General features: G+C 39.6%; 1 protein-coding gene across 2 annotated transcripts in view; it reads right to left on the reverse strand.

Moving 5' to 3' along the window:
* The window catches only part of glra4a (glycine receptor, alpha 4a), a 41,130-nt gene that overhangs the window by 16,380 nt on the left and 9,988 nt on the right, over positions 1–14,762 (reverse strand). For both annotated transcript variants that reach the window (XM_031862696.1, XM_031862697.1), the window contains exon 2: positions 273–403. In XM_031862696.1, the coding sequence (XP_031718556.1) occupies positions 273–403 (131 nt within the window). The remainder of the gene's footprint in view (positions 1–272; positions 404–14,762) is intronic.

Below are 14,762 nucleotides of genomic sequence, written 5' to 3' on the forward strand. Positions count from 1 at the left end.
CACAAAGGGTTAATTATACTTTAGGTTGAACTAGTACTGTGCGAAACCAAACGGGGTGAAAAGGTAGACGAGCTGATTCAATATGTATGTTCTGGGAAGCTGGAAATCTTGGAATCATATTGTGGTTTCTGACAAAACAGCATACAACACATACACATGAGAATGGTCAGCTGTTAAGCTTTCACAACACGGATCGAACGGACTTTGTTTTTTCTTGTGCTTGCTGCTGTATTTTCTTGAGGGCAACCATGTTGTTCTGCCTTGGCATATACCTTTGAAGTTGGGTCTGATGCGGGCATCGTATCCTGATGTTCTTCCCATGAGCTTGTCCAGGAAGTCAGACGGCGACAGCTGTGGTCCTGCCCTGCCGGGGGGCTTTATCTCCTCCTTACAGGAGCTCAGTCTAACATTAGGGAGAGAGGGGGGGAACAAAAACAAAGGGAAAGAGAATATTTGAGAAACTGCAGAGAAGGGTGTGTGTATGTATGATAGGTAGCAGTGTGGGGGTGTTGCTAAAAAAAAAATGAAATAAAAGAAAATGAGAATCCAACAGTCACCAACTCAGTCATCAGCAAAAAATACCCAGCGGTGGATGATGGAATGAGTGTGAAAAATGACTTGCCTCAGTTGGCAGCTGAAAGCGTATCTATTTCACATCATGTGTGAGACATATTGTAGTTGTTAAGCCCTAACTACAGAGACGCAAAACAGAAGGAGAGGTAAACCTGTCCCTCTCCTGCGCTTCCCACAGCTCGTGGCTTAGCAGGGGTAAAGCTTGACAGATTGATGGCTCAATTGTAATGCTGTGAATGTCACACCGGGGAGAGGAAGGAGTTGATACAAGCTCCAGTGAGGCTCAGGCAGCCACTGACAGGAATAACCAACACGCAGAAAGAAAGTAAGGAGAGGAAGGGAGACGGAGAAAATCTGAAAGAAAAACCAAAAGAAAAGACACAAGGAAGTATATGAGGAAACAAGGAAAACACTGTTTCATGTTCACAATGGATTTGATTTCTCACTGGCCCCTGTTGGAGCACAGCTGATTGCACCCCATGCTTCTGATACATTTGTTAATGGTTCACGATCTGTCACGATCTGGATCTCCGGAGTACAGATGGCTGGTTCAATCCCCTCCAAGGCATTACTGATGCCGTGTGTGTGTGTGTCCCCACTGATCTACCAATCTTACGGCCTCTTAGCTGTATTTAGAGCCACATAAAGCGCATCGTCAGGGGCTACAGGATCAAGGACTTTGTGGAGGATATTTTTGGGACGTCAAGAGTGAAGCTGAGCTGATGCTGAGAAGTCTTCCACTTTTCATCGAATTAGCAACAATTAGGAATTGTTTTGAAATTTAGCTGCAGTGATGGCGCTTATGATATTTTGACTACTTTACAATGTTTATGAAGCTACGGTTAGATATAAGAGTATTTCTCCACAAAATGTCAGGTAACAATAAGGTATACTTTAGAAAGATGATTAAATAAATTAGATTGCTTACTGACACGTTAAGTGTCCTTGCTGATCCATGATTTGTCAATGCTTCGCAGTCTCAGATGGAAACCAGCATGCTGCCAATTCCTCAGTAGTTTACATTGACATTGTCTGTCCTTCGATATCTGAATTTGAATGAATGCAGCCATCTGTGTAAATCAATTGAGACATAACTAAGAGTTGTTGCATTGGCATAATTACCCCGCAATCCAATCCATCGCGGCCAAACCTCTGCCAGAACCAGAAAGTTGACGTCTTGTCTCGTCTGCAGGTTGCATCAAAACCACGTCTAATTAAAAAAAATGGCCCAATCTCATTTATTGTTTACGTCCAGTGACGTCACACATTGGTTTTTGGAATGCCATTTGGAAGCCTCCGTTTTTGGCTGCCTCTGTCTTGTTTTAGTTTTTTTCAAACAGAAGTGACATGACAGGGTGGAGCTAAGTGCAACCCAATGCAGAAAAATATATGTTTAGGCGACCATAAATGTTACGATAAATTTCATGAACTGAAAACAGGCTGTGAAAGGGTTTTAGTTGTAAGACGAAAACACTGAAATGTCTATTTTACTCTAAATGGGACCATAATTGACTTTATTGAAGAAGACTTGAAACTAGAGATTGAGACCATAGACTGATATTGACAATATTTAATGAGGTGTTCAATCAAGTGAGAAGTAGGGTCATTTTCTCATCGACTTCTATTCAATCAGACTTCTTTTTGGGACGTTGAACAGTTTGCCGTGGTCCTTTGACTCGTTCAACAGAAAATGTTGATTACTGTTAGTTGTTTTGGTGACAACACACGTCAGTGGGGATGTGAAGTGTGTCACACGTTGTTGCTCCGCTGTTGTAACGGTAGGCTACACATTAAAAAATAGTTGATGCTCTGACCATGTTGGTTTGTTTATTTGAATTGGAATAGCCATTCTATTTTTTCAGTTTTTAATACCTTTGGTCCAACTTTTAAGCATCATCTTTCTGATTTGTGATAATGCCTCTTGAATATTTTGTGTTTTTCAATTTCAACATTTTTATTGTCTGCATGTTTAGCCTTCTACAAAGCTGACATCTACCATATTGGCACTAGAACATTAGTATGTTAACATAAAAACAGTTATCATGGAAGGTACCACATTTCAGTGCTAATCATCCAATGGTTTCCATTCCTAAGGCACCACCACTAGTACTGCTAAAAATAACACAAGCACTAGCACCTTTTGTTGATTCTCCCAGAGGAATTGTGATGCACGTCTGTCTTTCTTACATTATAAAGCTCAACTCTCACTGGTCCCCTGACTCCACTCTACTGCTTCTGGCTAAAGTCCACTCTGTAGTGTTGCTGATTTTACAGTATGTTGGTACTCCTTTCATCCCTTTCTCTCATTCTCTCGCTCTCTCTCTCTCTCTCTCTCTCTCACACACACACACACACACACACACACACACACACACACACACACACACACACACACACACAGTTACAAACTCACACCGGTACACAGCGAGGTGGATTGATGGTCAGACTCTTGCGCTAACAGAAAGCCATAAACTCTCTGTCTCGGGTTGTGCTTGTTTTACTGATCAAAACAATAAAACACCTTGTTTGGTCTCGAGTGTGATATCCTCTGACAGGTCACAAGCTTTCAGGGACAAACGATTGTGAGAATAAACTCTGTCGTTTTCAAGATATATTGACAGAAGAACAGGTCTCTAACACGACTGCATGTTCCAGCAGAGATTTGTGAATGCATTTTCACACAGCCGGCTGATGACTGAGGTTAATTTCTGCTGTGAAAGTCATTCACTGCAGTCAAAGAACTCATCTTTACCAAGACATATCAAGTCTAGCGCACAAGACAAGGTTAATTTATATACTGTAGATTCATGAGTCGCTACTTAAAGTCAAAACTATTAATCAACACAAACACTTCTACAGCAAATTCCAGTGAAACACAGTCTGGATCTGGGGCGCTGTCTTTGTGAGTCATTTCTGCTTGTTGATGCTAATAAACAACAGTAGGAGAACAACTTATATTTATGCCATTCTTATTATTTCTATGGCAGCAATTGTTCATCTGTCTAATGACAAAATATTCCCTACACATGCAGAATGTTGTGGTTCTGGGTGGATTAATGATATGAAATGGCTTGTATCTTTAAATTCTTTATTTGGGAGCACAGACACATTTTTTTATATATTATTTTGCATTAGGGCTATTTTTTCGTTGTGAACTCTTTGTGGTGAGGTCTACAGCTGAACTTCTCACCCTGAGCTGTGGGAGGAGCTGTGGGTTTCTGTTTCCCCTCTCAGGGTTTACATCACCTCCCGATTAGCCCTCGTGCATTTCTAATTGGACTCGTGCATTTCCCCTCACTATTGTTTCATCGATGCTTCAACATTGTTATTTCACAGAGCGGGTGAGAGAAGAAATGGCCCAAATCAAAAGATTTTACTTTTAAGTTTTTTGGCACTAAACAGCTTGTTTGACAATTTGCATCCAGAGTGATGACTCTTGACAGGTTTTGAGAGCAGTGCATGAGGTGAAAAACGAGAACTGGATGCCCTCAAAAATCTTCTGTCTTTATTGGTAAACAATATACTTTATATCTTGAGCAATGTTTTGAATGTTAGTCCTTTTTAATTGAATGCACTGTACAACAGTCAATCCTAAAATTATTACAGCAGTTTCTAATGACTATAAAACTACAAGTCTGACTGCAAGTGGCTCCTAAGAACCCTTCAAAGCTAAATTATTTGGTTCTTTGTCTGAGTGATTCAATTATTAAGATGCTCTTTGGTGACATTTAATGAGCCTGACCTTTTTGGCTTCCTCTACGTTCTTTTCATTTGAGCATCCGCACCAGACTGCTGTCAAGAATACATACATAACAACCCTTTCTTTCCTTCCTCTATAGAGCCAGATTTGGCTGTCACTCTTGTTACTCAGTGACTTAATTTGGCTTTGGCAGCAAAGCTGAATCAAAGCTCAAACCCAATTGTGTATACACACTTTCAAGTAGTTGAAAAACAGAGGTGATTATGTAGAATTAAAATGGCTGCTTTGAAATAATTTAGTTTTCTTTGAACTTTCTGGATCCCAGCCGGTACTACTGTACATATTTTGTTGTCTCTGAGGAGAAGCCTAAATAGACATGACAAATAAACATGTTTTTTATTCTAGGCATCCTCTGCAGCTATAGACCTGCAAAGTAACCACATTAAAGATTCAGTTCTTCTGTTCTGTTCTGTTTATCAGCCCGTGCTCCGTCGACAGCTATGAGAGGGAAACACTGTTCTGACAAACCTGTCAGGAGTGTGCCGTCAGCCGATCAACCACGGGAAGAAACTGGATGAGCAACTCATCGGAAGAGCTACTTTTCATTTGATTAGCTTTTCACCCCACCTGGCTTTAAGCAAACATTTCAGTCAGCCATTAATTCTAATCAAAGTATGTGTACACATGACCACTGGTTCAGGAAAACACTGTGCAGTAATTTCCTGGAAACATGGATGCATGGCAATGGATGACTTGTTTTCCTATTTTTTGTCACAGAAATATGGTCTTTAAAACATGGTTTTTAATAGGTGTTAATCCAAATTCATTAAGTAAAGAGAGGTGTATGTAGAATCGTCCTATATGGATATAATTCTGACAGATACTGGGTTGTTGCAGCTTGTTTTGAGATGCACGTTGAGTTTTTGTTATAACATAAAGCTGCAAAGTGGGAAAATGGATCTTGTAAACAAATTGTAGCTGCTGATTATTCACAAGCTTCAAATAAGGTATGGAAAGTACAAAATCCTGTTAATAATATCTACTGTTGAAATTCTGTGACCAGTCAGCTCAGGCAAGGATTGAGAGGCAGCATAACTGGTACCCGTTTCCAGTGTACTGCATCAGTTAGTTACAAGGAATATATAACTACACACAGCAAGAGAAAAGAAGCTGGAGCTGTCACTCTGTGTACAGTACATAAGGCTCAAATGTATGACGACATAAATGGACTGGGGTGAGAGGGTTTGGGAGGCGAGCTCAGCATGAGACCAACATTTCTTTACATCTGCAAAATTCCCTCCATCTTTCTTTTCTTATAAAATAAAGCCTCAGTGTATAAATATGGACAGACATATATTCTTCTTTAAATCTATCTATCTATCTATAAGACTGGTTGATTGGTTTTCACTTAGAAACAACAAGAAGCATCTTTGTCTGTATGTTATCTTATTTTGTTTTACCTCATAGAGCCTCAAATTCAGAAGTAAGCAATGAAAATGATTTCTAATTAGATGGGATGGGATTCTGCCCATGGAGTGCAAATATATTCTTCTAATTGTTTTTTCATTAAGAAGCCGGTGATCAGAAAAGCACATCATATCACAGTGTGGCTGTTCCCTGGTTTCCCACAAGGAAGCACTGGGGGATGTCGTGCCCATTAGACATCCATGCAGGAACATACTAACTTTTTAGTGCCATTAGCATAATGGGAAACGGAACAAAACTGCTCTCGCCGCCTGTTGAAACACATTGCTCTAATTTCCTACTAGTCCAATTGTCCTTGACATTCACTTGAGCCTAACGTATTGCTCTCAAAGAAGGGCTCTCACTTCGCGTTTAAATGCAGGGCTTTTGGACAATCAACACAACTTTCTACCAGGCCAATCAAACCATACGAAGTGACTCGTGCCATTGACGGGGCTTTTGTTGAAGTACATTCAACCACAGAATGCTTCCCAATAATACATCGACATGTCATTTCTTTGTCTTTAATAATGACCTGTGCGGCCCTAGTCTTCACGATCCTGTATGTGGTGGTTGATGTCTACAACTATCCCCTTTTTGATCAATCGGCTCATCTGGGAATGGGATTTGGAACACACTGCAATTTAACCTTGCACATTTATCTTCAATGACATGACTGCCACTCCTGCACAGTGAAACCTCTACGTGTGGAAACATAGATACAGAGCTTCCTACAGTAGAAACCTTTTACCTGGTTGATGTTAACCAGCATGTTACCTGGTTAACATCAACTAGCAAACCACATGGTGGAGACATGGATCACAACTTCAGACTTTATCAGGATCGCAAACATAATTAAACAACCCAAAATGGATGCAGTCAGAATGTAAAACTCTGTGACAAAATACATACTACAATACACTTTCTGTACGTCAACATAAGCCAGAGTTTAGTAAGGCCGAGGTGAAATGATGTGTACATTAAGTATTCAGTAAAGAGGTCTCCTTTGCAAGGCAGATTACAGGAAATTGTTTCATGGTTTTACAATGTCATGGGAGAAGCCTACATGCATATTCAATCTACAGTAGATAAAATCTAAGATGATGGATTTGAAATTACTCCTGAATTTTTCAGACAGTTAATTTTTGCATGTGGCCCACCTCTGAAGAGCAATATCTATCATTATGCAGGAGGAGGTTGACGAGCAAAAAAACTGTTAATAAAGGTGACTGCTTACAGTTAAATGACAACGAGCTACAATCCTTTTTGCTGCTTTTTTTTTTTTTTTTTTTTTTTTTTAAAAAGATGAGGCTGCTTCCATTCTATATTTTTAGTTTTTGTCATTAAATGTGTCTCATAATTCTCGTCTATACTTTATACAAGGCAAAAAAATAAAACAAATGCCTGCAGTTATTTTTAACCTTGCATGGCAACTGGATTCTTGCAGATTCATGTGAGGATCACGGGACCACATATCGCACAAAAAATCCATTTAGTCAGGCTTCAAGTAATGCTTATGTGTCCGGTATGCCAGAGCGTGGACCAATCGGCTTCCTGTGAGGAGCTACGGGCGTGGCTTAGATGTGTGCGAGACGATGCAGAGAGGCAACTGTCAGCGTATAGAAGCTGCAATAGCATCATTTACACTATATCAGAATTGGAGAGTATTTCCTCACTGAAAGAAAATCAAAGAATAACACTGAAGGCTTTTCTCCACAGAAACTATATTTTCTCCCCACTGGCTTTTCCAACAGTTTGATTGACAGTTGGTTCATCCAATCACCTGCCAAGTATGTTTTTGAAACGGCATGCCCTATTCCAAATAGTTTCCAATGACAGTTTCTCTGATGGTTCTTCGTAACAAACCATCTGGTGGCTCAGGTTAGCAGTTTTCAGCCAATGTTGCTCATTAATAAGTAAATAATAAGGGGACAATTTCCAGCTGCAGGTTCAGTGTGCTTGCAAGTATTTATGGCACCAGTGGGGTGTGTGTGGAATCGATTCAAAATAAATTACAGCGCCCATGTTCATCGTAATGAGGGAAGATGTCAACCAGTGCAACGGTGTGGCTCATTAATGTATTTTTAATAGTTTGTGGACAACAATGGAGGTCTGTGGTACAGAGGAAGACTATTTCGGGCCACATCAGTTTATGTGTGGATCAAAGGGTTAGACAGCTGACGGAACAGAGGAACAAAGATAGTTGGCGGATTAATGATACTTTAAATAGTGGCAGAAGACTCATTCCCTTTAGATATTGGGGTGTTTACTGGGCTTGCTTTTAATACCACCCCCATCTTTGAACGATTTCTATTCTCCTCTGTGTTATCTTTGATCTTTTGTTTTGGAGTAAAGCCTAATTAGTTCAGCCATGAGCCAATGCTAATGGTAGAATCTCCTTTGTGTTAAGGTATATTTAGCTTTCTCAATGCAAACCCCAGGGTTTAATGATTCAGATTAATCCATGCTAACACAGACTAAGTCACAACTCTGTGCCATTGCTCATGCGTTCTAATTTGTAATGCAATCTTTAATCTTGCGGGAGTGAGTCTTGACATCTGCGGAGTACCCAGCAGAAATGATATTCCTAGGCTTGTGCCACAGGAATGACAAGGGCACAATGAGCTCCGGCTTGATGACAGATTTACACTCATGATGGCCTGTTTCTACTACACTGAGCTACCACCCTGGAATTTTCCCCATGCAACCTTAACTAATCTCCGACACTGATCACATATTCCAGTCAAGTGACTTAAAATTCTTCTTAATGTGAAATATAGTATCCTTCTCTTTGTAATTTCATTTTTCTATCTGCTGGGTTTCTGAACAGTGTGATCAAAACTGAAGAAAAAAGAAAATTACAGATCTACGAGAGCTCACTGTATGCCGTATGCTTAAGATACTAAGATTGAAGTAGTGTAATGTTAGCCTCCTATATATTGATATATAGGAGCCTGCCGGGTGGTTGTGTGCTTTCGGGCCTTTTAGTTTCATTGCACCTCAATCCTTGGAAGCCATGTAAATGGTGCCCTTAGTGGATGTTCCTCAGTGCTCCTCTTTATGCCCCATAAGCCACATGCCATTCATTGTGAATTTAACTCGAACACTTTAAAACCAAGCAATAAGTGCACCCGTGCAAGCCCCTGCAGTGTTTAGACAACACTACTTGGTTAGGTTAATGAAAAGATTGTAGTTTGGGTTAAAATAACTAAGGAAGTGGTGTTGCCTAAGTACGGAATTTACATAACTAAGTTAAAGTTGACTTCTAGGTTTCACACAGGACACAAACGGCAGTCTGCAGGGTAAAAGTTGTATTTTTAGACCTTACCTTCTCCCTGTGCGGACTGTGTTCCTCTTTATACTTCATCACACGTCTTGGCTCACAAGCACGTAGATTACATACAGATTGATATAGATAGGGTTTTATACAAGTTATTGTGTATAACTTTTCGCTGGTAGGACTACAAACAGTGAGAAAATCCTGCTTGCTTGACTATATACTAGCCTCAGAGTTCTTTTGCTCAGTCCTTCTGTTCCTGTTAAATGTGTGCTACACATGAGGCAAATGCATATATTCTTATTTTAAACCTACAATCATCAGTGACATTTGAATCAATGGTGACTAAGCCAAGACCGTTGAAATGACAAACCTTTCCAACTGGCCATTAGCATTAATCTTTAAAGGACAAATATGTATTTAACTGCATATGAAGTGTTCAGCATTTACCTCCTGTTAGCTCTCCCCAAAGCTAAATCAAACAAACAAATGGTTTCCAACAGTCACAGTTTAAATGGCAATCTCTGTAAAAACCCGAGGAGCTGACCTTTCCCCTTAAGGGAGATAAATCTAATATAGAGCGTCCTCAGACCTACCCATCTTCCAGATGTCTCTCCAAGCCTCTCTGTATTCAGGCCACCTTTTCCACGTCAAAGATCTGATATCGGCACGTATTGCCTCCTGTCACTCTCTGTGAAACATAGCTAGCAGGATTTCTGATAGAGAGAAGGGACTATACTGGCTGCAAAAGATTGCTTTGTGTCTGCTTAGGGGCTTGAGATGGACTGCGGCTTTATCCTCACACAGCTCCTCACCACATAAGCTTTAGGTTTGTTTTGTCATGTTGCTGGGCACTGTAAAACGCGACAATAACTGTCCATTTCGTTCTCTTGGATCAAACACAAAATACAGAACATCTGGATTCATGCAAATAGAACCAAGCATATACATATATCTTTTCATCATCTGCACATTCAACACTTCTTGTGCCTTTTCTTAGGCTGTCATATCTTATGCATGCCAATTTATGCTGCCGTTATGAATCGTGCTGTAAGCTGAATGGTTGTGTTTACATGCAGGAGGTATAAACACTATGATCAAAGCAGGATACGTCTCTCCCATCTTCTCGTACTGTAGACAAGGTAATGAAATGCAGGGAATTGAGGAGTAAGATCGTATTAACCAAACTGGGATGGTCATTGGATGACATAATGAAGCACTTCGGTTCATCGTTTGTGTGTGTGTGTTTTTAGTGTATAAAAAAAGGGTGCCAGCTGTGTGCGACTCTACATGTTGGAGCTATGTGCCACCCAACCCTCTTATCCGTCTTTAGTTTTAAAGGCCCCTGGGAAATCTCTCCAGCTGGATTCTTACAGAAGTAGTCAACAGTCTGTCTACATTGAACATGTAATTAGAAGCCTCAGACTGCTGTGATGATTAATGTCTTCCATTTGCTAAATGCACCTATATGGATAGAGGTCTCAGATCCCATCAGTCGCTGTATAAATCACATCCTTTGATAGCATATGTTTGTTTTACCTGTTACCTGCAAGTCATTTCCAACTGCCATAATCTTTTTCTTCTATTAGCCATTTGCTAGCTGCTTTGAGCGGTTTATGCAACTGTGTTTTCCCTTTTTATATATAGTTAGTCTTCCACAGTTCTGACTTTCTTCTGGCTACTCCAGTACAGTTATTAACTGCCAACAGTGGCTGCTTGTGGAGGAAATACGGTTTGGTGGCCTTCTCATTTTGCCCCAGGGACCATGGCACCATAGCAGTTACTGCATTAAAAGAGAGCAATGAGAAAGCCAAGGGCCAGTGGGTGAGTCATTGTGAGCTTGGCCCCAGTTATGGTCCACCTGTGCCTTAAACCAAGGAATAAAAGCTACTGGAGTTTTACTGTCGATCTGTATAGTGAAGTGATGCTTCAGCTCAGGAGTCCTACAGCAAATTGTCATACAGCAAATGGTTTGCACAAATGCACATTAGACACGCGCACACCAAGGCAGCCACTGCACTCTACATGACTCATATTTTTGGACATGACAGCAAGGACGAAGGAAGTCGCAGGCATTGCCGCTGGCCTATTTCACTTGATCAAACTGCTGGCTGGAACCAACAGCGTCATGACAAAGCCACCGTGGAGCTGGGTCTACCAGGGATTTTCTGAATCACACCCATAAGGGAAGCATGCTAACAATGCTTTGTCAAATGTTTCTTATTTCACTCATGCTGCTAACGTAGAGCGCCACTATGTCTAAAGGTAGAGGTTGTTTTTTACCTTTTGATGGGAACTTTGACTTCACATTTTGAGTTTTTTGTAATTATTTTGGTAGATTTTCAACCACAAACGGATGTGTCATGAAGTTTTCTGTAAGGATGGTCTGTATTGTCAGTTTTTAAGGCAAATGTCAGGTTCTTTATTGAAGATGATTGTTATTGCAACTGAGCATAACCACATATCTCAAAATGAATGTACAAGGCAGGATAAAGCGGAAGTAAATAATAATGTATGCATCTTTGCTGAGCAGAAGATGAATGCATTTACTCACTTTGTCAAGTATTTGTCATTGTTAAGTACATTATTGAGGAAAAAGTGATTAAGGAGGTATTTATATGCAATGTTTTCCATTTCCTACTGTGAGAATCTCATGGTGTTTTTTGTAATCATTGAAAGAATGAGAAGCATTCAGAAAGAAAAAAGCATTATTTGGTAACTGTCAGCTCTAACGACAAAATTCCATTTGCCTACATCATCAAATGTTTTATGAAAAGGTAAATTGCAATCCGAGGCACATTAAATTACTAAGCGTTTCCTGATATTTTGAACTGAATTGTGTAATGTTGACCCACAAGATATTAAAATTGATACTCCATCTTGGAAAATAGCTGTTGAAAAAAATATTCTCACCTCAAACTCAACGGAGTCGCTGTTTTCTGATTATTTTACGTATTTACAAATTTAAACACATTTGCAGAATCATATACACATTTAGACATCTGAGTGGACATTTAGAGATTCACAAATCTTACACAGATAGGGATTGAGATACAGTTCCACATCCCTCCACGCACATTTGGAAATGATATTGCTCCACTAATAACCCCATACTTCACTGTACAGGAGATTATACAAGAGAGAAGGAAATCCTCCCAGGTTGTGTCCTACACTGCAGACACATAAAAACATATTTAAACTGTTTCAGGAATTACTGGTGGAATTAATAACGGCATAAATGGGTGTCAACAGATTTATCGAGCGTACCACCCATTTATTGAAAAGCAAACATCTCTCATCCCAAGAGAACCACAGGATTTGACACGGTCTTTCAGGAAACAATGTGGGCGTCTTGTGGTAACAAAGACAAATGGAGAGGGTCTCAGTGGTCGAGCACCAAAGTGAGAGAGAGAGAGAATACGTTCAGGACTCACACAGCGTCTGTTTAACATGATAAAAAGATTCGTCTCAAGCTCTGAGTCCAGTGTGGCCTGAGATAACATGGAAACAAAGTATGGCCATGCATGACAAATAGTGTGTGCGTCACCAGCCCAAAAAAACACACACAATAAAATCACATTTCTCGAACATCAAGTTGTGCCCTCCAAAGAGCCTCATAAAATGGCAGAACACATTCTCCTTGACTGTGATGTCTACAATTTTTACTGAATGTCAATGTGACTTCAAAATGTGACGTCATTAAAGGAAACGTATCATGCTCATTTACAGGTTCATACTTGTATTTCTGGTTTCTATTAGACCATGTGTATATGCTTTCAATACTTTCACAATACTATATGGCACTTAGACCTGCTTTATAATAAAAAAAGATGTGAAAACCTCACGATTTACAATTTAGGACATTTAAAGACTTGGTAATTTCAAGGTAATGCTAATAGTTCAATGCCCATTTCAATAGTTTTTTGTTGTTTATATCAATTGGGTTCTGTTTCTTTGATTTGTTCTTTGTTCGTGTTTGGCAAGAAAACAATGCCGTTACAAAAGGAGAACACAAATATTTCTAATATATAGTGCAACACAAACTGAGCTTTATAGTGAGGGAGCAGTTTTATTGTTCATGAGTAAAGGCTTAATATTGAGGTAAATGGTACGTTGAGGTGTTAATTAAATGAACATTTTTCCTGCCAAACCTCCCCATGCCCTATATTAATGTTGCACCCATTACTTTTAACTATAACTAGGCACCCACGGTGAAAATGTTGACACTAACACACTGTACTTTATGGCAATTTCAATAAATTGAAAAGAAATCCAGTTTTTACCTAAAAAAAAATAAAGTTGCAAAAAAACCCATTACATTTACCCTTCCAAAATCAAGAGCATGTATGAGAAGATATTTTAATATTGAACAGTAAAAATCAACTATGAATATTCTAGATTGACAGAATTAACATATAGAGTTAATTATTAATATATAAGCCTTTACTCCCTTGAGTTCGGCGATAAAATATAAATATCACTTTATTTCTAAATGTTACTGTTAATAAATACAATGAGTGAATTTGATGATTATCAGCCTGGCCCAACTAACATGAATCTGTACTTTCAGGGGAAGACAAATGCCTGGCAGGCCATTGATTGAATCAAGGAAAGGGGGAAGAGTTAATTAAATGCTCAGGATAAGATCTAATAGAGATGAATATGGCTCAGACTACTTTCAGAGTAGCCTGCCATACTAGTAATGTGTTTAGTACTCTATTTCCATCCACTAACTTAAATGAGGTGCAAAACAAGGGATGTATGCTGTATGTGTTGAACCGTGTTCATAACTGGCTACTAAATTACATACACAGCACTTGCAATATAACAGCACAGCAGCAAGAATTCAAAATCCTTTTCTTTTACAATTAGACTATTTCTTGTCTCAAATAACTCTGACTTCCTGTCAGCAATCGGTGCTGTAAATGAATAAGCTCACTAGGTTGACAATATTGATTTAACAGCACTAAAGAGAGAGATTAAATGGTCTTTGTCCAAAATGAGGCTTACTTATCTCTTTCTCAGTTCTAGGAGTAAACGAAGACGGGGAGTTTTATTTTCTTTTTTTCAATGGCGGACGGTAAATGATGAAACTGTGAGGAGTAGAATGTCAAATATTTTATACTTCTCTCTGTGAAGCTGTGCACCACTGCAACCCCAATTTCATTGGGCTTTGCAACAACAGCTGTCAAAACTCAAAACTGTTGTGTTCTCCTTGGTTAGTCTGTCAGTTTTTTTAATTTTTTTTTTAACTTGAGCACACTATGATATCATCAATACAGGACTTCACCTGTCAAGGACATCTAGTCATCTCACTAATGTGGGGAGCAACGTCTGCCAGCGATCCAGAGGTCAGCGCACGAGGGATTTGTGGAAGTACATGATCTGTGTTACCCTTGAAGCAGCTTTGCACAGTGTATAAAAGACAGCCACCTGCAGAAAAACAGCCCACTTATATCACAAAGTGTCAGGTAATGGACACCTCCAACCATCAATACAGAGCTATTTCTTTGGAAACTGATTATTGGACACCCTATTGGATATCTTGCTGTTACAGCAGAAAGAGCTGAATGTCAACAAGGTAAACATTCAATGGTATACTCTGCCTCATACACAAAGCAACCCATAGACATAAATGCATCTTTTTTCTTACTGAGGTTGAAACTGTGGGGCTCGGGCATGTGATTTGGTTCTTCCTGTAGTGTGTGTGTGTGTGTGTGTGTGTGTGTGTGTGTGTGTGTGTGTGTG

Source organism: Anarrhichthys ocellatus, unplaced genomic scaffold (assembly GCF_004355925.1).
Source record: "Anarrhichthys ocellatus isolate YVR2014 unplaced genomic scaffold, GSC_Weel_1.0 scaffold27, whole genome shotgun sequence".
NCBI classification, from domain to species: Eukaryota; Metazoa; Chordata; class Actinopteri; order Perciformes; family Anarhichadidae; genus Anarrhichthys; species Anarrhichthys ocellatus.